A 24,674-nucleotide genomic window follows, 5' to 3' on the forward strand; every position below is an offset into this window, starting at 1 on the left:
TACAAACGGATAACGCTCTAGAGCTCAAAGCTGTGACCACATCACTGTCTTGTAATGAGCAGAAAACTGGAAAGGCAATGTCCCTGTCATAGCGCCACACAGCAACCGCCTCCGTTGGCCACCATCGCTGAAATAATGGCACTTCATTTGAAACTGTTTTTTTAACACCTTAAGGGTTGTCATAAAAATCATGTAGCTAGTTCATCTTAATCATATTAAAGATTAAATTAGCTACAGTTTCCTGGATATAATAAGCTATGCCTGGCCAAGCAAAGTATGATTTTGCAGCCGTATGTGTAACTGACTAATGAGTAAAACTGGAAAAGCCAGCATCTGGGTTCAAAAACATTAAAAAGCTACACAGCAAACAAAACAAACAAAGATGGCTCTGTTAGTATTGATGTAAGAGGACAATGAAGCATGTCTTCTCTTTAAATAAAATGAATGAATATGTATCTGTAGCAGGCATTTTCTAATGAAGCAAAATAAATGAAATGTGCAACAGTGTAATGGATGAATAAAGCAGTTGTCATTGATCCAAGTCAACTGTATTCATTGAAAATCTTTTTACAAAGACAGAGCAAAACATATGCATCCTACATCCAAAACTGCATACGGATGCTTGAGGAAACAGACGGTGCTTATGTGAAGATGGAGTGAATAGATTATGTAATATTATAAATTAAAGATAACACAAATATGTATTGTTTCCCTAGTAATCAACAACTACACAAATACTTCTTGTATGCTCTTACTTTGAGTATGTTCTGGGTCTCGTTCCATTTGTTTGTCCATTCCTTTGTCAGTTCTAGTACCTGTCAAACAGGAAGTAGCTTATTAATGACAAAGAATTGAACTGTACTGAATAAATAAGGCTTTAAATTTGCCTATTAAAACCAGACTGCAGAAAGGGATATAAATCAGGACTTTCTAATATGCATAATGACTGCAAAAATAAAATCAATCGCAGACTTTCCACTGAAACCGTCATGTAATGCAGTTCCTTGTGTGCAAGCCTATTATTAGTTTAAATTAAGTGCTGGAATTAACAAGGGGAGGAATTAATACACCAAAGCACAAGATAATGAATTAAATTAATCTTTTGATAAATCAATGCTTTGAGCATATATGGAAAAGGGAATTACTTGGGTAACTAATAAAACACTGACATTTACTTACTCTGGCTTCGTTCTGATGAAGTTTTTCTTCCATACTTAAAGCTGTAGGGGAATCTAGGAGAGCAATCTGAAAGGAGAAAAAATTATATATGTTGGTCTTGGCAGAACAAATACAGACGTGCAGAAGACTGTGAAATACATACAGCATCACAGAATCAAATTAATAGCATTAAGCTAAATATATATGTATATACATATTGAATTATGCCTTAAGAAAATAAGTACAGATTAATCATTTTTCCATGTATGTATTAGGTTTTTATTAGAGCAAATCAAACTGAAATGACCACATTTCACCATTTAAAGTATGTAAACCTGTTTTGTTTGCTTTTTGCCTTTTTATCCAGAGCACAGAACACGGTCAAACTCATTCTCAGAGCTAATTTCATCTTCAGACTATTCTTCATAGAATGTAAGACCTCATATATTGTTTACTGTATATCTCACATCCACTTGTGTAAATTGGAATTTGTAAAATGTATTATGCCTTGAATTGCACTGTATTATTGCACTTTGTATCTCTCTTGTATTTTGTAAGTCGCCCTGGACAAGGGTGTCTGCTAAGAAATAAATAATAATAATAATAATAATAATAATAATAATAATAATAATAGAGCTCTGTGCGTCTAAACATCAACTGTATAGTAGTAACAGGGGTTTTTCATTTGACTTAAAAACTGATTTGGGGATTTTGCACCAGTAGCACAAAGAACCTTGCTGTGTTTGGAGTATAATTATGGATTCCCGCTATGAAATTAATACAAACCTGGTTGCCTTGGGCTAGCAGTGCTTTCAGCCTGGCTATTTCGGCTCTCAGCTCCCGGATCAGTTTGACATTGGAGTCTTCATTAATGGTGGGCTTGTTGATGATGTTTTTGGCTCTGTTTGCATAGCGAAGTGTGCTTAAAGTCTCCCCATAGTTGACGTCAGCAGGTGAGACAGCTATTGACACAAGACAAATAACACAATATAATACTTGCATAATACAATAGAGATGTATTCATATCCCAGCACAAAGACTTAAAGGGTATGGGGGAATAAAAAACATATTCAATGATAAAAACAAAAAAACAGTTTTTCTCCAATAACTTTGTGTTATATAATTATCAAGTGAATGCAGCTCAAGTACACTTAAATATCTCTAAAAGCTCATATTGAACATGCAATGTGCTCTACTAAATCAAAATACACTTCAACACATTCATAACATGTTTATTATCTTCTGGCTGTACTTTTAAGGGCAAAAATAGCTATTTCTGTACTTCTTTATGTCAAAGGGAATTTCAAAGAGTACAACAGAAACACCCAATAAGCTTTTCTGTTATTTCTAATTTCATTAATTAGTAAATAAATACATACTTTGTCAAACACGACTAGCAGTAAAAACACAAAGGCATCAGAAAATCAGACGCACTTACTTGCAATCATAATAGTTTTGGAGTTTCCACCAAGACTGTCTTTCAAAAGCCACGTTAATACAGAGTCTCGATAAGGCACAAAAACCTGCTTCTTCTTTACATGGGAGCTCAGAGCGTCCTGAGATAAATCAGCTACGAGGAGAAAAAAGGGCGAATAAATCTTCTGAAGAGGAATCGCAACACACAATCAAGCCCAGAAATTCATTAAATATCAATCAACTGAAAAGACTCCCTTCAAGCTTCATCTCTAGATAAGCCAGACCATTAAAGTTTGTGTGAAAACAGACAAATCAAATGCAATAATACTTATAATGCATAATAATGTGCTGTGTTCGTTTTCTGTTTGTTCCATGTGAACCACTTTTTAAATATAGAGAATAAAATATACATCTATAAAACATGTATTGTGTTGCATATTTATATGGTATTAATATATACAGTATACACATACATATACACATAGTTTCTTACAAAAAATATATTAATTTGTGTATATAAGTCAGAAAATTGTGTTTAAGAGTTGTTTAAGTAATTGTATGTATGTCTACAATAAGCCTTGCTAAGTGAGGCATACAGACCTAAAGCAGATATGACGTTCCCCAGTGTGACCAGAGATTTGTTAATGTTTCCTCCTTCTTTTAACCTGACACCTGTGGCACCCGTGGCATCAGCTCTCTCGCTGCCAGCCAGATCCACCAAATGGATCTTACTGACTGTTTCACAGGGCATTTCAGCATCAAATTTGGCCTGGAGACAAAAGAGCGCAATTAAGTGAAGGACGAGCAGTTCGAGCCGACACAGTGCCCAATTCACTGAATGCCTCAAGAGCCGCAAAAGGGCAGCGCTATAGTTTAAAGAATTTATGATGGCAGTTTACCATGTTAAATGTTAACATTTGTATTTCTTCTGAAATGGGGTTTGAAAATTAATTTGGCGAGCAACAGAAGAATGGTCAAAAAGGTGCTCAGATTATTATAATTTTTTTATACTGAAGCAATCGAAATCCCCTCACCTGTGACTGCGATAAGTGAATAAATATATAAACGTTTACTGAAGAACCACAATTCTCTCTCTCTCTCTCTCTCTCTCTCTCTCTCTCTCTCTCTCTCTCTCTCTCTCTCTCTCTCTCTCTCTCTCTCTCTCTCTCTCTCATTAGCCAATTATATGGCTGATCCACGTCATACATTAATTAGTATACTCTATGACAGCATAAGAGCCAGACATTTGAGACGACAAGGTGTGCGTTGCACACTGAAGGCATTCATGTTCCTCTCAGTCCACTTGCCTGAGTGAAGTTGATGGTGAAAATGGCGTGGGACCGGCTGCTGACATCATTCATCCCTGTGCTGGCGGTGGTTCGATTGATATTTCCAGCTTCCATCAGCTCCTCCACGTCGCTGTAGTTCTGAACCAGGTGTTTCGACAAATCTGCATGGTTGTGAAACAATTCATTCCTGGAATTCGACTGGCTCAATTGGAGAGCTGGGCAATTTGCTGCCACAAGGCCTTAAATTTAGTCTCTCGGGGTGCTCCTAACTGAACCTCAATATTTAATTAAGTACCTTTTTTACATCAGCACCAACTGACGTTTAAATTGACAAAGCTTCCATTCAACCCTTGCACATGGCAGTCATCCGATGAAATCTTACCCTCAACGTAAGGCCCATCTTTGGGGTGCTCTCTCACTCGCAGGTTATAGGTTTTGGTGGACTTCCTCCTGAGCAGGTCCCGGACACGTTCATTGTAGATTTCCAGGTAGCTGTCGACATCAAAGGAGAAGGAAAACTTTCAGAACTAGTTTAAGCCTGCTGTGCAAAACAGAATGTGAAGCCAGTTAACCGTTTCTAGAGTCATCATCAATCTTTTATTACGATCCTTTACTCTGTCCTTTAATTCAGCTCCTTGCGAAGTAATATCTTTGTGTGAGCCTTAACTCCAAATGATATAATAACTCAAACTAATCTCCCCAGAGCCTTGCTCCAATGAGCAGTGTCAATAAAATAAATGGAAACGCTTTGATGCTTCACACGGCAGAAATTGTAATACACTAAACACTGATATTAAAACCAACCAGTCAGAAAGCCCCCCTTGTTAGGAACAACTTTTGAAGACATAAGTCATGCTTTTCTAATTAGATTTGCATACCAATGGAGTTAAAAAGTACATTCCCGCTTCCAATCCCTATTGTTCTAATGCAAATCTCTATTTGGCAATTGGCAGAGTGACCAGATATTAGCATGAATGCTGACAGTGAAAAACTATGCTCAATTGTTTGAAAATGTTGAAGTATAATTGTATAATTTATAGCTATCTGCTCATTAGTAATTCTCGTTGTCTTCTGCAGCAGGCACATACTGTTACTAGACAGAAGTACAAAAACAAACCTTGTCTTTAACTTAATACATACATTAAAATAGTTTTTTTTTTTTAACATATGTGCCCCAATAGTTTTTAATTACTGCAATGTTTCAAAGTGTACTTTTTTTTTGGCCTAAGAGATGTTATTAAACCCTATCACATATTATGAGAATTGCGAATACTGGTTCACTTTAAATGATGACATTCAACATGAGCAAAAATCTCAAGACAGGCTTTCAGTGGCAGTGTCTGGCCTAGTTTAAATTACCATCAAGGAGAAGCAATCGTACTTTTCCGCTTGCAAACTGCCAAACTCAAACCGTAATGGGCTATTGCATAATTAATTCTCCTCACCTGCTCTGCTTTGGATTAAGAATATGTCCTAATCGCTTAAATCAATCAGGAGGTGAGGCTGCCATCTGTCTCACAAAGGAGCCGCCGCACACTTGATGTGATATCAGCAAAGGACATCTCTGTTGCTACACATGAAGTTACCTGAGCTGTAGCTTTACACTCAAAGTCCTTTTAAGACTTAATCCAGATCACTGGCGAGAGTTGCCCATTTTTCAAAGAAACGTACCAATATAGTTCAGGAGCTTCCGGTATCCTGCTGGCGCTGACAGGGGCATCCACTGTAGTACCACACGACGTCCTACAGTGACCTTCACTCTAATTTGTACCTCATTATAACATGCTAAATAACCGCGTCTCCGGAGTGGGCCGGTAATGAGGGTACGGTCCTTCCTGGAAAAGCCAGGCGCGCGGAGTAATTAACAGTTTGGCCGCACCGCCTGCTGCACCGCGTGAGATTACGATGATGAAGTGCTTGCCGCGGCTCGGCCCTGCCGTCCGGAGATGCTCACCTCACTTCAGTGCGGAAGGAGGCCTCGTCCCAGCGCGTCATGCCGGCGATCCTGCTGAACAGCCCTTCACATATTCGAGGGATCAAACCTGCGTCGCCCTTTAGAAGACGAAATCAATAAACTAATGCATATAAACTTCTACTTTGTCGTATTTTATTTAAATCTGAGAGAAACAAACATTTCAAGCAGCTTTCAGAAGGTCATACATTGCTTAGGTGCCCGACTGTTGAAAACTTTCCCCATTGTTAACATGAACACAACAATCAAAAGGAAAAATGTAGGAAGAGTTAAGTTACTGCCTAAGGAATGACTGTAAATGTCAAAGCTAAAGGGTTTTTATGAAACCTTCGAAACGTCAGGCTGACATATCAACTACTGCGCTTGCCATGGCTTTATATGAACTCCCTTATTGTCTGAGCCACTGTAATTATCAGTTCATATATTTCTCAAATACCGAGGATTGTGGCTGACTATCACACCATCCTCAAAATGACGTTTCAACCTGGCCCTGGGCCGATCACTCAGTCCGAGAGTGAGTGACTGCTTCACACTTCAGGTTTATCTAATCCTTGACCTGTCATCTACGGGCTTCGGAGATACTTAATTATGGTGAATTGTGTAATGCCATTGTATTGGAGACTATAATTCAACCTGAAACCAGAAGACTTATTCTACTAGTTAGAAGAGACACATTGAATTATGTGTCTGCTGAGATGAGAAGTTCAGAGCCACAGGGAGAAGAAGAGAAAAAAGGCAGAAAGTTGAAAAAAGAACACACAAGCACAATGCAGAAAATTGTTCGTGAACAGGGAAAACAATGACATTATATTACTAGATGAGGCTTGACATTATACAGTCTATTTTCCCACTAATGAGAGGATCACTCAGGGAAGGGTTATTTTCTTTTAATTAACCTAGTTCATGAACACGTGTTATTAATATGACTTTCACTCAGGCCACAAGCAAGGAAAACCCACATCTGAGGGAAAGGGAAACAGCCCCAGAGTATCATGTCTGCAGTGTGTCGGAAAGAAAAGCGCCCCGTCATCAAAACACAGACATCCTTAGTTTCATTTCCATTTTCGTTCTCGCCTTTCAGAGAAAGAAACGAACAAGAACTGTCTGAATTCCTCCAGCGACCCTCCGAAGAGACAGGCAAGCATGTTCTGTTCGCTGCCTTTTCTATTATTCAACAGCATCTCCACCAGGGTCACACAGAGGCCTCCTACCCCATTTGCTTTTCATGAGTTTATTTACGATGTGGCAAAACTCAGAAAAGGTGGCAGCGTCTCGCAGAACCTTGTGATGCACATCTGTTTATTCGGCGGTGGATCATCGCTCGCTATTCATCAAGTTATTCGTACTCACCAATACCATAAACTGTGAACCTTGATTGGTTTTATGTTCTCGCAGTGGTTCTTGCACATTCCTAATTGAACGTTTAAAGTAAATCCAAGCTGAACAGTTTTGCAGAAAACTTATAACATTTGTACGTTATATAAGAATATCGAACCAAGGGAAATTAATGCCACACTGCAACAACCATGTCATGATGTGTGAATCCTAGGTCTAGTGTGGCTGTTATGAAAGGTAATGAGATTAAAAAAAAAAAAAAAAAATGCCCTTAACTCACCGGGTTTCCCATCATTGTGTAGGATTTTCCTGACCCAGTCTGACCATAGGCGAAGACGCAGGCATTGTAACCTTCAAAAGCAGCTTTAAGCACATCAGTGCCAAGATCTTTAAAAACCTGAAATGACAATTAAGATATTTAAAAAAAAGATAGATCACACGCAGATTTACGACATATCAGAGTGCAGGTGAAGGGCAGCCCGTGCATGGTAATTTAAATCCAAGTTCGGTCTGAATATCCTTCAGAGTCTATATGGCCGAAAGTGCAGTCCCTCTAGTTACAAGGGAAGGAACAAAAAGGCAGAGTCAGACCAGCCAAGTTACAATTTAGAATGACATTTTTAAAAAGGGGGACTTCTTCAGCAGTAGGATAGTAGGTGGTCCCATAATCATTCATCTACAATGGTGACAAAGCAGCCAACTCAGCAATACACCGAGAGTTACAACTACAAGTACTCAAGCATTTGCAGCAATGATCTACACCTAACAGAGGAGGAATCCAAGACTAAACCTTGCTATCGATCAGTGAGACAGTTTAGCCATTCTTGTTGTGTTTACTCCATGAATTTCTCAAAACCACAGTTTCAAAGGTGCCAATTTGCAACAGAAACAGGCAGAAAAGAAAGGAAAAACAACTCAAAATAACTACATTTATTTATACATGCTTTTGCCATCTGAATGGGGCGGGGTAAGGCTAACGAAACTGTACACAACAAACCCACAGCTGCATTTTTCAAACAGTCGCATTGAAAGTTAGCGGAAAAGAGGACGTACTGTTGATGTAAATAGGACAGAAAAGTAAGGCTCGCTGCATTTAAATTGGTTTCTGGCTAATTAAAATGCAAGCTGCCCACCTCCAAAAGCATTTATCATAATTGAAATTCAGGTGGATGGACAAGTAACTGTTAAAATGCAAACTGATTGTGTATAATTAAAGTCTGGGGAAAACAACCAACATAGAAAACTCTGCCAGCAGCCGTCAGGGCCTCTCTCAGCATTTATACGGCACAGAACAGGTTGTATTCAGAGAATTCTTAATACCTGTATTCACACCAAGTTTTCTGTACATTTCTAATACCCTGCTAATGGAGAAGGGAGGAGTGGTGGTCCGTTTCAGAATGCAAGATGACTATGCATTCATCCCTTCTACAAATAAAAAAATAATGTGTTCTCTTATAGTTTCACTTCCACTTTGCTTTTAAATAAGAGGTAAATATATTAAACATAATTCAGAATAGGGGTGACAATCACATTTTTTGATGGAGTATCCATAAGTAAGAAATCATACATTTTCCTATGTGGTGTGCAACTAAATTCAGTTTTAGACCTAGAAAACCACATGCATCTGTAGTATTAGTGATATAATTATTATTATGCCATTCATCAAAAGGTGTTGTTAACATTTGCTGTCTTTTTAACTGTTTCACCTGCACTGCATATTGACGTTGTTTTGATCTGTTCTCCAGGCACTTTGCGAGCCTGTGTTTCTCAATTTGAAGTGCCAACAGCATGTCAGATCTGATCTTAACTACTCTAACAATCGAGGCCATTCCAGGTTTCCACACGAAGGTGATGACAGGTATCTAATATTGTGCCTCGCTTCTTTGCGGAAACAACACTAATTCGCAACTGTTTATGACATGCTGCAAATTGAGTCTGAGAATCTAAATTTGGGAGAATTAACAATTGAAAGTTCCAAGGCTTCCAAAATCAAGTGTAGTCTTCAGTACCTGTCAAAAACAAATGCCTCAATAGTTCATTCGAATCCGTTTATTGTTCCTGCCAACACTTGATGCGACTTCCATGTATTTAATGCTACAAAGCACATTGAAAAACACAACTAAAAGGTCACACATTTCAAGCTGTACTGTAAAGTTTTCAAAGGTGACTTTACTTCTGAATGTGCGTTCATTAAAACTACAGTGGCAATAGAAATTACCCAAGAGAATGGTTTGATATAAAAATAATTACCTGCTAAAGACCTGTCAAATGAAACCGACAAATAACTTCAAAACATGTAAAACATTAAAAAACAAATGGCAATACAATACAATTGGTTTTAAAACATCATCAAAGATCAGCGGCTCACAGATGCCGGTTTGTGTTGTTCTTTGCCAGATATTAATGATGAAAACCCATTGTGTGTTTCAAATTCAGGTCAGAAAGCAAGTGGTTAAAATATTGTCAATTTTAAAATGGTTCATTAGTAATTAAACCTGAGCAACAAAGCACAATTGTTCAAAGACTTCAATGTGTGTGCCTGCGGGACATTTTAGTCATGAATAAGAGGCCAGCGTCTATTTTAAAAATAAAATAATACTTTCTTGTTATTGTTTGCTTCCATGGGAAAGCTTTCCATTTAGTAATGGTAAATAATAAAAACGAATTGTGCCACCTATTTATATGCAGGGTTTCAAGTAGACATTAAAAGGAGGAAATTATTCAAACCGTATTGCTATTTCAACATGCTGGCTTACAAGAAATAATGAAGGCTGATGTTGGAACAAAAAAGGGCTACAGCTGTATTAAAGAATGGCACCAGGCTATGCAAATATTTTACACATACAAGTAATGAGTTCACAAAGGGGATATATAACATTTATTTTTAATTTTATTTAGATAGCATACAAATTGAAACCAATATCAAGATAGATTCAATCTAAGTTACAGCATGCCCTATGCTTCTCCACATAATTGCTTTCTACCCTAATCACATTACTGAGGGTTTTAGTTTTTTTCCCAGCCTTCCATAAGAATGTGTGAAGTTCTCTGTAAGACAATAGTAGCAACATTTTTAATTAAAGTTTTCAGATATTTAGCAGGAAGAGTCTGAAAGGTTAGGCTATTAGCATTTTAATTCTGCTGTAGCTTTAATTAATTGAGCGACTCCATCACAAACACTTTTTTTAATAAACAGATTGTACGAAAATAATTAAAAAAAAAAGTCTGAATTAATTAAAAAGTTAAATTGATATTCTTCGCAGATAACAACAAGTATTTGGTATTTCAGATCTTCAGAAGCGAAGTGAGCCAAGAATACACAAGCGTTTCTCTGGCATGGGTGCCAGGAAAAAGTTAACCAATGCGATTTCAAATGTTGAGAAATAGCTGTTGATGAACTCCAGTGAGACAAATCTATAATGTTTAATGTATTTAATGTTGGTATTTTCTTCAAAATCATAAAACAATGTGTCAAGTGGGAGAAATTTGGCAATCCAAACTGCACCAAACACCAATTGATAAGTGAAAACTTATCTTGGACTACATAATCGGCTTAGACAAAAGAAACCCAAACTACTGAATTAAACCAATAAGATGTTTTCATAATTATGAATTAATAGAAAAAAACTTTTTTTATTTAAACAATATATCACACAATGTAACAGTTTAAAGAAGATGAATAATTTGGCAAACTTTTTTCTGTAAGCTACATCTGGCCAGTAGATGGGGCCCTCAAGCCAAAACCCAAAGCTGAAATTTCAGTGAAAAGCAAGCCCTCCTCTCCATTAAACTATTATCGGTTTTATAGCAGAGACTGTAAATTAAATTGATTGGAGATAAATCAAACAATGCAGTCTCTGAAATACATTCAGTTAATCATGTATTTATTACTGATACAATTCTCAGGTCTATCATTTTTAAAAAAGGGCACAATATAATTTTTGGATTTATACACTTTCAAATATTTCAAATCGGTCACTGATCAGAAACAAGTCTTTTATTTGGTTTGTGTTGCACAACATAATAGGAATACATACAGAAGAGATATTTGTTTATATGCACGTCTAAAATATGCCAAATCAGTTTATTGGGCACCACATTTCCCAGCACTCCAACGTCCTACGGTCTCTGTTAAAGGAGAAATGGAAGGGAAGATATAAACGTACCCTTTCCTGAGATACGTAGTTTGGGATTTTACTATCAGCTGAGGAGTAGGAAAAGTCGTATGTGAATGTTTTGATTCTTTCTCTGGCAGTATCTCCCGAGATTCCTTCTGGTATCTGTGTTGAATCAAAAATAAAATGGACAAAGTCTTTAGACCTCGGGGAGCTTACCTTATTTCTTTCCCCCGTTATGCAATAAGGCTTACAGTTGTTTTTTTCTATTTGAGAGTCACACAGTTCAATATAAAAAGGTTAAATGTAATTGGGTATTGTATTCAATACAAAGCACCTTTTTAGCAACCAATTTAAAAGCATCATGTAGGTTACAAAGCATTAACTCATCTAATAGATAATGGTCAGTAAGTGGAGGACATTTCTTGGAAGTCAACAGGAATCTGTGAAAACATAATATGACAAAAGAAAATGCATACCTTTATGTTTGTTATAGAAGTCTTGTTCCCTTCCATTTGAATGATGAATTTTGCATCCAAATCCTTCTCCCTATAACACAATTTGAGAATATATTGTACATTAACAATTCTGTCTACTGAACAGGAAAATTATTTCAATCACAGCACATAATTAGAATTAAAGGGGTTTCCCAGACCTTAATCAGCACTAATCTTGATGTACCCTAACTAAAACAACATTGGGTAGTCCAAGACCTGTTTTAATCTGTGAAACCAGCCCTACAAATATCACCTATGATCTCATATCAGTTATAGTTTTCAGATCCAGATTTACCAGGAATATCACTTCTCAGTTCTGCATTGAAAATTAGGTGCAATGGTATGATAAGAACAGAAAGTGTTTTTAAATGACTATTTTGTGTGCGCTTCGGGTCAATGTTATCACTTCCAAAAGGAAACAAAAAGTACACAATGTGCAATGCCATGAAGAGAGAAGTGTAGCATCAATGTCAGCTGGGATTGATTGTATTACACTTCTGTCTTACTGCAACGATGAGACCACTACCTGGCAGTTTTTGCAGCAATAATCTTTAATAATTAACACATCACTGAACAAACATCAGCCTGCATTACAGTATGACTTCAGGCCATGTCTAGATGAGATAAGATTTAGCCTTGAAGTCAATCACTATACTTCTGCAATTTTACACATGCATGAGTGATTGATAAACCAAGCCAAAATGATGACACTGCAAAAAATAAGACTTCACATATCTGGAAGACAAAAAATTATATCAAAATGCATGTATAACAGCACTGCATAAAAAAGGGTGCATTTGTTGGGTTTGATTTTTTGGTTTGATCTTACTGAAAAACATAACAAGTACAGTATTGCAATTTCTGCAAAAACATACTCCTTGAAAACAACAGCATAAAAACCACTTGACGATATAAATGTTGTGTGCTTGCAGGCAATCCTAGGATATAAAAATAAAGCCATTGAAAAACACCACACCCTTGGTGCCAGTGAAATAGGATATAGGCCCTACTTCTCTATATGAACCATACTCCATTGAGACTGGAAGTTTTCAGCTGAACTAGCTAACTTCTGACAATGCGCTATTAATGAGACAGGCACAATAAGCTGCTTTACCGGTAGAAACAGATGATCCTGTTGCATCATTCTTTCAGCTATCCTGAACTCCAACAGAAGAGGATCAAATAAGGCACTTGAGTTTATAGCAAGACATAGGCAATAGCCTGCACTGAGGCAGAAGCCAGGGAGCATCTCAATAAATCTCCATCATTTAAACTTATGTATTCACACTACAATGGGAGAGTAATCACTGCAGATTTTACCAAATCTGCAAATTAATCACTCACTTGAGACATGTTGCTGTTACTAGTTGACTAAAAAGGGGACGAATTAAGGACAGCAAAAAATTGGTTATTTTATCATTTCTAAAGAAGGTTCGGGGGGGGGAAATAGATAAATTGATCTGATTGTGAATACGATTTAAGTTCGCAGTATTGTAATTTTGTCTATCCATGCAGGCTCTCTTTCTCGCTATGTAATCCCAAAAGCAAACAGGCCGATATCCTACTGAAATTTACTTAAGAGTGGTTTACAATACGAGACAAATATCAGGATGAACCAAGCCTGAAACTGGAAGAACAAACATGGGATTAAAATACAGCAATAAAAGAAGAACATGCTTTTTATGCTCTGTGAATTTACAGAAAAGACCTCAGTGTGGACAAGGGTTAAATCAATACAAACACTAGCAAATGGGTCAGTCCCAATTGGGCCTTTCTGTATTTGAACAAGATGCATTTACAACCTTGTTTTCCACATAAAACAAACACAAGCTGTCCCGTGTGCACAGTACTGGGTAAACACTCTAGACTTGGCACTTTTGTAATTTTGTAAAGTCATTTTGAACAGGTGATTCCAAAATATAGGCTATATAGTCTATGTAAATGTACAGTTTTGTCAGTCTAAGTAAATGAGTACAGAAGCAAAATTCTCTGTCAATAGGGGGAAACACAAAATATTCCTAGAGTGCAAAAAAACTATGATTTAGGATTAATATTGTTTTGCTTTATCAGTTCCTCAAATCCTACAGGTCTTAGGGTCCATCTCTCTTCTATGGAACCTTGTTACGTCATTGTTTTACCGATTGCCTATGTTATATTCTATATTTGTGTTTAGCATGTACATATTTAGCAACTTTCACTTTTCAACTTGTGACATTAGCAGAAAAGGCTGCATGAGAGCCGGCAGCCACCTCTCCTGTTGTGTTTTGAATCCTTCTTTGTATTTGCAGCACAAAGACATTACCCAAATCACTGCATCTGACTTTGTGTTTAAATGCCCCATGGCCACAGCACTGACCTCCTGCGGTCAAGCAGACTGGGCTGCTTTGTTGATCAGGCATCTAGCCCAAAGAAGTGCTTTGAATAACCATTTCAATATGTAAATCAGGTAAATTAGTACATTCATTTGCAACAATGCACTCTTCACTCATTCTAGAATAGCTATACTTTATGATCCAGTGCAAGGTTGCTGTTGGCACTCTTGCTATAAATAAAGTATGTCAATAAATAATGTGAATGACAGCATTAGCCAAATCCCTTCTTAATAGGAGTACAGGAAAGGCAATACCAGAAATGCACTGCACTAAAGAGAGGCAGGTTGCAAAGCACAGCATCCGTGTGCATAACCAGTATGCAAAACCACAGCATTGGAGAGGAAGGCAGTGTATTGCAGTCGATTTGAAATAAATGCAGAAAGCAGGTACTGGGTTTTGACACTTACCGCCGATTCATGGGCCTGACTCTGACAGCCACTTTCACCGATGCCATCGCACATCCCTGTCGCCGTGGGTCACTTCACCTGTTACCGATACAGCCGGACGGATGCAAGTCAAAGACCGAGTCAAAGACAACGATGCAATAGCGCTTGTGTATTTCGCTACGGGCAAAGACACGTTGCGAAGCAGCTATGGGCTTTCACTCCTTGTTTTTCGCTCCATTGTGTAGCTGCTTTAGGAGACTTTCCTCCCCTTGGATAAACTCACAAACTCTGCTGCCGTCGTCAGCTGACAAAGCACCAAAGTAAGGGCGGGAGCAGGGAAGGGACAAACTACCTCAATTGAGTAACGCGTTTCAAAAAAGGGAAGTGAGAAATCACTGCTCAAACCGCCCTCCTCTACCGCGGGAGTAGTTAATAGACCACAGGGCAGCTAGTGTGGAGGGTACAGATGTGAATCCCACAATAGACAAATATTAATATATGTATATATGTATATCAATAATTTGAATTTATATACATGAGAGAGAAAATAATTTAGTTTTGTAATATATAGATATATATAGATATAGATAGATAGATAGATAGATAGATTAACAATTGGGTTCTTCTGTATGACTTTGGGTTAAAGACTGCAAAGTCTAACCAGGGTTAGGGAAGGCAACGGATTAGGATTAGAGTTAGCATTATAGCTTTCCTCTATGTTTTTTTTTTTTATTGATCCTGTGCCATGTCAAGTTACCTTTGGTTTCGGATTAATGAACAATGAGAAAAGGGACAGGAATAGGAATAAGATAATAGGTTACAGATTTAAAAACTGTGGTGGTTATTGCAGTAGTGCACTAAAAACAAATTACAGTTAGAGCACAGTTGAACTATACCTTTTAAACAGGGTACCTTGTTTTTGTTTTTAAATCATTTTTTTTTAAAATCACCATGGGTGGGGTGTTTTCCTGCAGTATGTGTTCTGCACAATGTATTTGAAGAATGGCCAAGGTACTTCTTGATCTATTTATGTCATTCTGATTTGCCTGAAATGATCAAAATTAAAATTAGCTGGCTTTGCTGCTTAAGTATTCAATCTTTTGAAGTGAACCATACATTTACAGCAATAAGAAGCATGCTCTGTATATGAAGGCTTGATCCTTAACTCTCAGTGCACCTGAATCATTCATTCAGTGTTTAAAAGCAGGTCTAAGATCTATAACCTTTTAGGAACGAACCTGAAAGGAAACAGTACTGGACAATACCGACCCTGGGAGCCCTATTAGAGGTATGTTTTGTAAGTCGCCCTGGATAATGGCACCTGCTAATAAATAAATAAATAAATAAATAAATAAATAAGACCTAGATTTAATTGATCTAGATTTAAACATGTATGCCTTAAGATAGTATTATTTATCTGCATGTGTCAATTTGTTTAGAAGTATTTTGTAGAAATATATGCTACAAACATAAAAGAAACAATTGCCAATGCAAAAATTGAATTCAAGCATACCAACACAGTCTGAAATCAAAGAGAATCTGAATACCTACACAATTGTAGTGAACACATACCTATAGTTTTCCAATAATCACAATCTGCAACTTGATATAATTTACTCGTATGCCTTACTAAGGTATATCCCTCCAGAAAAGTTTATGTGCTCAGCTTTTTTCTTCTTCTTTTTCTTCTTCTTCTTCAAACACGCCTCAAAGTGGAATGCTTTCAAAAGGTTTGTGCCTTAAAGTTCAGTTCAGTTAATTCTGCTTATTAAACAGACATATGAATACTAATCTTAGCTGCTGAACAAATTCCATCCTGTCACAGAAGTGTTGACCAGAGCTTGCTATAAAGACCTCCACAACTCCTGCCTATGGTGTTCTGCATGTGGTTTGCCATTTTAAAAGCATGCAGAAAATTAAGTTGCTGCAGGTGCGTCTTAGTTGTTTTACATGAAATGAAAATAATTCTCATTAAATGTTCATCTAAGGCAATGCAAAACACAAAGAATGCATATGTTCTATATGTAAATGATGTGCCAATATCAAATTTGAAAACATGTAGATATCTGTGAGACTTAAATCCATCATTAGCATATTACACAATGTAACAGTAGAATACAAGATTATAGCATTTAAAGCACTGGCAATTTTGATTTATTTGTCCAACCTACTTTATAAGAACATATCATCTATACTACATTCGTGTCATGTATCTGGTGTCACTAGAGGGAGTCAGAAACCGGTAGGAACTAAACATCACAGCCAGTTCTGCCTGGGACGCGTATTTGTGTTACACACCGGACGCGTATTTGTGGTACACCGGAACTAGAAATTGCCGACTACTTCCGGTGGACTTTTTCGAAAGAGTGGCGTGAGTTTATACCTCATATATTGTAATTGCGATTTCGTTTGTTGTTGTTGTTTGTTTTTCTGGTCTTTGTGTCCAATGTACATCTATGTTTTAGTGTCTACCTCACTATTAGATCTGTTTTGGGTAATTTGCTATTGGAATGTGCTTTACAAATCGCACGCACGTTTTCTATTGATTTCCATACAAGCGGAGCATTATGTTTAATCAAGACATATTTAAGTTGAAGCCCTGTGTATTTTTATGTTGCTTACTTTTTGAATTCCGGAAAAAAAACTAAACAAAAAACGTGTCTATAATTATATAAATGTATGTTTTACATCGGCTTACTTGTGTTGACGATTGTTTTCTGTTTTCCTTAGAAATAAAATACCATCATGGATATAAGACCCAGTCACACCATTTATATTAATAATATAAATGATAAAATCAAAAAAGAAGGTAAGCAGAAATAGTGTATTTAAAGTGTATCAAAAGAAAGACTACTCGTAAAGCATGACTGTATGATCGTAGATTAACACACGTGTGAAAATTAGATCTGATTATGATCTGAAATCTAGCTCTCTTTCTCTCCTGGGAAACAAACGTGTCAAAAACAAGAAGTGTATTTGTTTTTATTATGTAAAAAATAATTCAAACATTTGGCAAGATCTGCTCAAATGTCAAATTCAACACCAAACTGAAACATTTTGAAACAGAATTTGAACTATTCATAGTAATAGCTTGTTGTCTCCAGAGATTATTTGTTGTTGTTGTTTTTGTGTATTTAGATTTGGTGGGATTGACTGTAGTTTGTACATCAAAACCTGTGTCTTATTAATGGTGTCCCTTTTTGTCCCTCACTAGAGCTGAAGAGGTCGTTGTATGCCCTGTTCTCTCAGTTCGGACAGGTAGTTGATATTGTAGCTTTAAAGACCATGAAGATGAGGGGACAGGCATTTGTTGTCTTCAAAGAACTGGGCTCTGCTACAAATGCTCTGAGACAGCTACAAGGATTTCCGTTTTATGATAAGCCAATGGTGAGTTTCAAATCAAGATTGTAGGCATATGTTGCAGGTTTGCCACTGGTAATATATTTTTAATTTTGTAAAGTATATCGTTTAAGCGTTGTAACTCTTTAATCTTCCTAATGTTATGAAGAAACTCTTAGTCTTTCTGCCGTGTACACTCAATATCTATCAACCTTTTTAATGTTTCTTAGCGCATCCAATATGCAAAAACGGACTCTGATGTGATTTCTAAAATGCGAGGAACCTTTGGGGACAAAGACAAGAAGAAGGACAAGAAGAAGAAAACCCAAGAGCAGGCAGGAAATGCAGCCAAGAAACCTACCCAGGTAAATACACCGAATGCTGAATGTGCTATACATGCGAGAGTTATATTCAGAACTAGTTTTAAAGCTTTAATTTGAATTTCATGAATACCCTTTTCGTATTGCAGGCATCTACGAACATGCAGTCAAATGCTCCACAAGCACAGCAGGTAAGTGTCTTGGATTTTAAAATCATTTGGGCACGTTTTCTCTAGATGATGCTCTGTTTTTTGTTTTTTGGAAGTTTTAAATTACTTGCAGATGTGATTGAGGGTTTATTGATTAATTAAACAAAATGTTCCCCTCCCCTTCTGGAGATGTCTGTCTTGATTTATTATTTCTAGTGTTGCAAGTTCCTATAAGGCTACTAAACCAAGAATTATGAAATGCTTAACAGCAGCTTCATATAAAGTGTAAACGGCTTTTGATTTATTGGTGCATTCCTCCAAGTTCAGTCTTGACTGTCCCATCTGTCTGAAGTGCTTCTGCTTTGCCAGAAAAGGATTAAGAATTTTAAGCATTTATTTTTGTCAATAAAAAAATCTATATGTACGTGTATGTTTTGACATTAAAACATTTTCTGTGAATTGTTTGTTATTCTTGTACAGTTATTGACGAACCTTGTTTTCTTTGTAGGCACCTGACAATCCACCAAACTACATCTTATTCCTTGATAATCTGCCAGAAGAAACCAATGAGATGATGTTGTCCATGCTTTTCAACCAGTAAGTGAAGATATTTCTCTCCTGTGATTCTAAAATATGCAGCACATGCCATGTCTTATTGAGAAAGAAATCCAATCTAGAATCAGAACATTTTTAATTTTATTTTGAGGGTAGTCATAACTCCATCTGCACCCTACCTTAATTGGACACAAGATGGCAGGAGTCCCAACTCCTCTAGGGATATGATATACATATCGAATAACCTCAGAAGAACATTGCCTTTTGCTAGGATCTAAATATTCATTTGATTTCCTAGGTTCCCCGGGTTCAAAGAGGTGCGCCTCGTGCCTGGAAGGCATGACATTGCCTTCGTTGAGTTTGAAAGTGAAGGGCAGGCGGGAGCAGCCAGGGACGCCCTTCAGGGATTCCGTATCACCTCGACTAACGCCATGAAGATCACCTACGCCAAGAAATGACCCCCAGGGGCCTCGCATCAGGGGATCTCTCTGGACTAAGTTGTGACCTTTTCTTTTTTTTTTAAACTTCCAAGATGTTCAGAGTAAAGAAGGGCTCCTGTGAATCCAGCAATATGTGGCCCTGGAAGGCTTGCTTTTTTGGATGAACTTGGACTGGTGTCACGATTGTCTCAAAGCTGACCACTTTTGTTAAGTTTACAGCAATCGATCTTTGCTACGTTTTTTGAGGGATTATGGGAGTATAACTTAATTTCAATAAACAAATGCCTTTTTTCTTTTTGTAAAATAAAGTTTTTAGATTTTGTCTGAATGTTGCTGTTTTTTCCTGAGTGCTATTCCAAGTTAATGATCCATTGCATTTTCTCAACATTGGCAGACAAGTACTGCATGTGATTTTAGGGACTTGTCTTTGCAAGTGCTGTGAACCAAAGCTGAAATCAGCCCAAATGCAGCTGGTTCACCCACTGATAAATGGGATTTAATGGATTAGGCTCTTGTGTCCCTATGTTCTCATCAATTCCTTGGAATTTTCCAGATTATCAGTTTATTCACAAGGAGTTTGCAGAAGGATTGAAAGGGTTTTTGCATTTGATCTTCTGATTAGACAGTTGTGAAAAACATGATTAAAACTATTTTCTGAAATGAGACAGGTTGCATCTGCCGATACATTCCCTCTGGGAGGAGAACACAGGTTCATAAGCACTGAACTGTGTTTGTGAATTATTCAACTTTTAGCATCTTCATATTTAAATTGAAAATCTTAGGGTGAGAAGTTACTAAGGTAACTGATTAGGCCAAGTTTCCACAAGTTTAATCAAACCATATGCTAACTGTAGCTTTATGTCCTCAAGATAACTTCTAAATTGGAATTAATATTTTTTTTCACACTTTCTCATAGTTTAAAATGCTGTGAATGTTCAAAGCTCGAAGCTTCGGTGATCCTCTATTAGAAGGTGTAGAGCTCTCCCTTCTGGCAGTCTCTGTGAAGTATGAATTACAGTTTTAAGGCAGTCGCTTTCTTCTCATCTCTGGGGCCTGTGGCTGGTGTTTGTGGCAGTTTAATACTGAATTAATATTCAATTTACCCTTTGATGTTCTCTCTGCTATTCTTTTTTTTGTCCTATTTACAGTTGTTAAAAAGAAAGGAGCTAAATATGGTTGTGCAGGTGTGTTATTTTCACACCATGCATTTCTATTTTCATTTCAGGAGGGACAATAATAGCAGGCATTGCAATAGATTTTAAAAGCCCAGTCGGTTATGAAGCATGCACGCTGAGCCGAAAGTTAATTAAATCATGTACATAAATTGTGAGGGCTGTATATGTGTTGACAAGATAATTTGAAGCAGAAGCCGAATCTGTTTTGCAAAAACATCCGGTGTGGCCCCTTTGCCAGCAGCTTTCTGGAACAGTCGTTGGAATTTGGAGCCGATCTGCAATGATTGGTCAGAGACTTTCATCCAGATGTCCTGCCCCTGTTCCTGAAGAAGCCTTTGAGTTGGGAGAATATTTCACAGGAGTAAGTTTTCATTCACAGCTGACAGGATGCCAAAGTTTCTCTACCTTGTTTGTGGGCTCTTTCTGCTCTGCTCTCCATACCAGAGTGTTAGCGGGGTTAAGATGGATAAAATCTCAAATACAAAGCTCTGTGCGGATGAGGAGTGTTCCTGTGAGTGTTGCATGTTTTATGGAGAGTGACGAAATACTGTAACTCTAAATGTTCTGCAGAAATAGCCATATTCTCTTTATTTTTGTTTCTTGATACATTTTTCTGTTCGTCTAATAAGATGTTTCTGTTAGGATACTGGTGGAAGTCTGTTTCTGGTTTCTGTGACTCAGTTTGGATTCTTTCAGATGTCATTTCCCTGGCTGTTGCTAACGATGACTACAATGCACCAGACTGCAGGTTCATTAACTTAAAGAAGGGCCAGCAGATCTACGTTTATGCCAAACTGCTGCCTGACGAAGGGACGGGAGAGTTCTGGTCTGGAAGTGTACGTATATTTCTGTGTGTGTGTATTGTTAGCTTTCTTTAGTCCTTATTTCTAAATTTATCCAGATTATAAACATTTGCAAAGGATCTAAGGTGAAAGTAATTTGGTTTTATAAACTATATGGTGTACAGTGTCTGCAAAAAGTTAGTTTTCTTCAGCCTGCACTGGACGTTTGTGTTTTTTGTACCTTAAACACTAGTCTTAGAATTCCTGCAGACTAACTTTCCGAGTCTGAGATCCTCTCTGCATCTGATGGATGAGCGCTGACCCTTAACAGAGGTCTGCTCCTCACATATTCACAACCATGACCGCTCCTATGGCTTTCATAGTAACTCCACACACTATTTCACACGTCGTGTTTAACAGAGTGGGGTACAGCAGCTGTCGTTGTGTTCATTTCCAGACATATCTGCTTTTTATTAGTCTCTCATCACCGTGTGGTTCTGCACCCTGGCAGGTTTATGGTGACCGGTATGTGGACCAGATGGGGATTATCGGCTACTTCCCCAGCACCTTGGTCACAGAAACGCTAGTTTACAAAGAAGGCAGCATTGAAATTCCCACCAGCGTAAGTAGAGTCATAAATTCCTGTCAACTCGTAACTCACGCAAGATCTTAAGAGAGTCTATACGAGATTATATGCTTGATTTACGTTTTAGATGTTTGTTTAAGACTGGATTTACGGCACTGCACTTCAGTGGTAGCTTTTAAGTATTGTTCTTTGTATGTGACATGAAATTAATGTGCAATTTCAGCCACTTTTTAGCAATTTCTTTTTTTTTTTTCTCCTAACAGGAAGTTGATTTCTACTGTGTTTAAAACCAAGTGGAGGATCTTTTTATATATATAATCCTGAAGTATGCAAGATGTAATCAGATGTTTTAAAAAAACATTGCTTCTGAATGTCCTACCTTGTTTTCTAAAGCTCTAAATCAAAGGAGTATCAATTACATTTATGTGGAGCACAATTATATCAGCAATAGGTGTGAAAAAAGGTCTCTGTGAATTATGTCATTAAAAAAAAAGTATCTTTATCACCGAAATATGAAACTTAACTTTGTACTCATATTGTATTTTCTTTACTTTGTGTCATTTTATTAATAAAATTGTACTAGACAATTCTGCTGCATGTGTTAACTGGTCTTCATTTAGAAACTATTTTCATGTTTTTCTTCCACAGGTCTGAAACCTCATTAAACATTTCAGAGGATTTGTTATTCAATTTAGTAATTGTAAAAAATCTAGCTATAATCAAGATGGTAACACTTTATATCATGGTGTCATTAATAAATGATTGGTAAATAGATTATAAAATAGTTCGGAATATTTTCATTTATAAATTATCAATAATCCTTTATAATATATTATTTAATATTTATAATAAATACTTGAAACAAAATAGTGTTTTGGCAGCTTTGTCTCCTTGAATGATAAATCATATCTTCTAGTTATAATCTTATCTGATTGAATTATTAATGGTTCCTAACTGTTTACCGACCATTTATTAATGACACCGCAATATAAAGTGTTACCATTAAGATTAACAGTAATGTATCACATCCTCGCATTTGTTGTTTTAACATGCAGGTTGAAAATTTGATTTAGACCAATTTTCAGGAAATCGTCCAAAAATGCAACATAGCAGTGTTTTGTGTAGTAGTTGAAAATATTTTGCCTAACATAGGTAAACAGGAGACTTGTAAATTTCCATTTTTTTTTCAAAAATGTTTGATACACCATTCAGGAACGATCATTCGGGCAGTACTGACTGAGAAAACAAAACTAAGGAAAACATCCATCCTGTTAAATGTGTTTGACAAATGATTAATGTTGCTTACAGTTTCCACCTTGCAAACACTTAACAGAAAAAAACTATTTTCATTCTAGTTATTACTGTATTTTTAGAACTATATGAACTATCCCATCTTGCAAAATTTCAGTTAAAATGCCACACATGGTATAAAAATAACAAGATGTGATTTTATTTTCCAGCCTTTGTTCGCTACTAAATATACAGCCTCTTTTATTTTAATTATAATGGAAGGGACTGTAGCAGGTGATGGATGGCAGAGGCAATGAAGAAAGAAACCGACAGCCGAAGAGGCAAATGCAGACGTGTCAGACTAAACAAGACGTTGACGGACCCTCCTTAGATAATGCAGTGAGGTTAACTTTTACAGCAGTTTACAAACCAAAATTCTGAGCATTTTCTTGAGTATATTGCGCCTATGCCAGATTTCCCTTTGTGTTTTGACACTCAGAAGAGAAGTGTTTCTGTTAAAAGACACTTTTATCTACATATAATTGTATAGACAGTCCCAACTGAGAAAAAGCAGACCACTGCAATAAAAGTATGAGAAGGAGCAGGCAGATGTGTTGATGTGGCAGATGTACTTGTGAACACAATATTAATGTCTGTGGCAGTGATGTAAGCAACATCTTTTCTACAGACATCCTGTAGCGAACCAGCGGATCATCCAGGTGTATAAATGTCCGATAAGTCTTCCTTGTCAAGATGCCTGGCTTTGCACAGGACCTAAAACCATGTGCTGTTGTCTCCCTCTGCTGGCTGAAAGACCAATAAATAATATTCAAATATTATGTGTTTGTCTCCTAATTAACTGTCTGGCCAGAATATGAGTTTGGACTTGGAAGTGGCAATCCCCAGAAATTACAATCCCTCACTGGATCATTTTCATTTCCTTGGGAGTGACATTTCCTGGCTGAAAACAGTCTTAGAACAGTGCTGGGTAGTAAAGCTTTTCACAGGGACTTGAATGCTTTGGCTCGCACAGCGCCTTTTCATGAACAGCAGCTTTTGTTGTTCTTGATCCCTATATACAACCTAAGACTGTCAAGCACTGTCCTTTTCTCCTGCCAGTTGAATGCTTGGTGGGAGAAGAATTGCAATATCCAGTTATAGGTCAGCCTCTGTCACTGTATTTGCTTCTCTGTCAGTCATTCTTGACTTATGATGTCCACACTGGTTGTCCAGGGACTATCATCATTGTGATTAGTTCAGAAATATGCAAAGATGGGTAAAAAAAAACGTTCTTTGTTGATACGACTGTGGACAATTTGCCTCCAGGTGAGTATAATTCCAACAGGATCGACCGGGATTAATCTAGTGAAACAACCACACTGTATTTACTGATCAATTCTAGTCCTAATATGGTATCAGTAAGACAGTTCAATCAGGTGTAACTTTTCCTCATCTTTTCCTAAATGGTGGAAACAACAAGACAGTTACTATGGATTCTATTCCCCCCCACATGTGCTTACCTTTGAGACTGAATTGGGCAGATTTGTATATAAAAGGG

General features: G+C 37.2%; 3 protein-coding genes across 11 annotated transcripts in view; 2 read left to right on the top strand and 1 right to left on the bottom strand.

The window, feature by feature from the left end:
* kif16ba (kinesin family member 16Ba) overlaps nucleotides 1-14,863 on the bottom strand; it is a 101,869-nt gene extending 87,006 nt beyond the window's left edge. For all 7 annotated transcript variants that reach the window (XM_066697203.1, XM_066697202.1, XM_066697201.1 and 4 more), the window contains exons 1-12: nucleotides 14,562-14,863; nucleotides 11,765-11,834; nucleotides 11,337-11,450; nucleotides 7,451-7,567; nucleotides 5,818-5,915; nucleotides 4,246-4,355; nucleotides 3,882-4,024; nucleotides 3,175-3,343; nucleotides 2,597-2,728; nucleotides 1,945-2,120; nucleotides 1,180-1,245; nucleotides 756-815 (exon numbers count right to left, since the gene is read on the bottom strand). In XM_066697203.1, the coding sequence (XP_066553300.1) occupies nucleotides 756-815; nucleotides 1,180-1,245; nucleotides 1,945-2,120; nucleotides 2,597-2,728; nucleotides 3,175-3,343; nucleotides 3,882-4,024; nucleotides 4,246-4,355; nucleotides 5,818-5,915; nucleotides 7,451-7,567; nucleotides 11,337-11,450; nucleotides 11,765-11,834; nucleotides 14,562-14,608 (1,302 nt within the window). In that variant the 5' untranslated portion in view covers nucleotides 14,609-14,863. The remainder of the gene's footprint in view (nucleotides 1-755; nucleotides 816-1,179; nucleotides 1,246-1,944; nucleotides 2,121-2,596; nucleotides 2,729-3,174; nucleotides 3,344-3,881; nucleotides 4,025-4,245; nucleotides 4,356-5,817; nucleotides 5,916-7,450; nucleotides 7,568-11,336; nucleotides 11,451-11,764; nucleotides 11,835-14,561) is intronic.
* Nucleotides 14,864-16,810: 1,947 nt separating this feature from the next.
* On the top strand, nucleotides 16,811-19,671 carry snrpb2 (small nuclear ribonucleoprotein polypeptide B2). 2 transcript variants are annotated; one of them, XM_066696935.1, is made up of 7 exons: nucleotides 16,811-16,911; nucleotides 17,271-17,349; nucleotides 17,755-17,927; nucleotides 18,110-18,244; nucleotides 18,349-18,390; nucleotides 18,857-18,945; nucleotides 19,202-19,671. In XM_066696935.1, the coding sequence occupies exons 2-7, from the start codon at nucleotides 17,286-17,288 to the stop codon at nucleotides 19,359-19,361; spliced, it is 663 nt and encodes a 220-aa protein (XP_066553032.1). In that variant the 5' UTR covers nucleotides 16,811-16,911; nucleotides 17,271-17,285; the 3' UTR covers nucleotides 19,362-19,671. The 2 variants fall into 2 exon arrangements, with proteins under 2 accessions (XP_066553032.1, XP_066553033.1); XM_066696936.1 differs by lacking the exon at nucleotides 16,811-16,911 and adding an exon at nucleotides 16,915-16,933.
* A 1,173-nt stretch (nucleotides 19,672-20,844) lies between these two features.
* Nucleotides 20,845-23,952, top strand: LOC136719178 (otoraplin). Of its 2 annotated transcripts, none has more exons than XM_066697032.1 (4): nucleotides 20,845-21,029; nucleotides 21,215-21,354; nucleotides 21,812-21,922; nucleotides 23,399-23,952. In XM_066697032.1, exons 1-4 carry the CDS (start codon nucleotides 20,906-20,908, stop codon nucleotides 23,405-23,407), a joined length of 384 nt encoding a protein of 127 aa, XP_066553129.1. In that variant the 5' UTR covers nucleotides 20,845-20,905; the 3' UTR covers nucleotides 23,408-23,952. The 2 variants fall into 2 exon arrangements, with proteins under 2 accessions (XP_066553129.1, XP_066553128.1); XM_066697031.1 differs by lacking the exon at nucleotides 23,399-23,952 and adding an exon at nucleotides 22,150-22,478 and having other exon boundaries at nucleotides 20,846-21,029.
* The last annotated feature ends 722 nt before the right edge of the window (nucleotides 23,953-24,674 follow it).

The sequence above is a fragment of the Amia ocellicauda genome, chromosome 23 (genome assembly GCF_036373705.1).
Source record: "Amia ocellicauda isolate fAmiCal2 chromosome 23, fAmiCal2.hap1, whole genome shotgun sequence".
NCBI lineage: Eukaryota > Metazoa > Chordata > Actinopteri > Amiiformes > Amiidae > Amia > Amia ocellicauda.

Excerpts from the sequence above, each read along its gene's own strand:
- snrpb2 (XM_066696935.1), top strand. The coding sequence starts at position 17,286 with ATGGATATAAGACCCAGTCACACCATTTATATTAATAATATAAATGAT. Across the intron at positions 17,928-18,109 it reads CGTTTTATGATAAGCCAATG|CGCATCCAATATGCAAAAAC; the intron begins GTGAGTTTCAAA and ends AATGTTTCTTAG. Across the intron at positions 18,946-19,201 it reads TTGTCCATGCTTTTCAACCA|GTTCCCCGGGTTCAAAGAGG; the intron begins GTAAGTGAAGAT and ends TTGATTTCCTAG.
- LOC136719178 (XM_066697031.1), top strand. The coding sequence starts at position 20,906 with ATGCCAAAGTTTCTCTACCTTGTTTGTGGGCTCTTTCTGCTCTGCTCT. Across the intron at positions 21,030-21,214 it reads TGCGGATGAGGAGTGTTCCT|ATGTCATTTCCCTGGCTGTT; the intron begins GTGAGTGTTGCA and ends GGATTCTTTCAG. Across the intron at positions 21,923-22,149 it reads GCATTGAAATTCCCACCAGC|GAAGTTGATTTCTACTGTGT; the intron begins GTAAGTAGAGTC and ends TTCTCCTAACAG.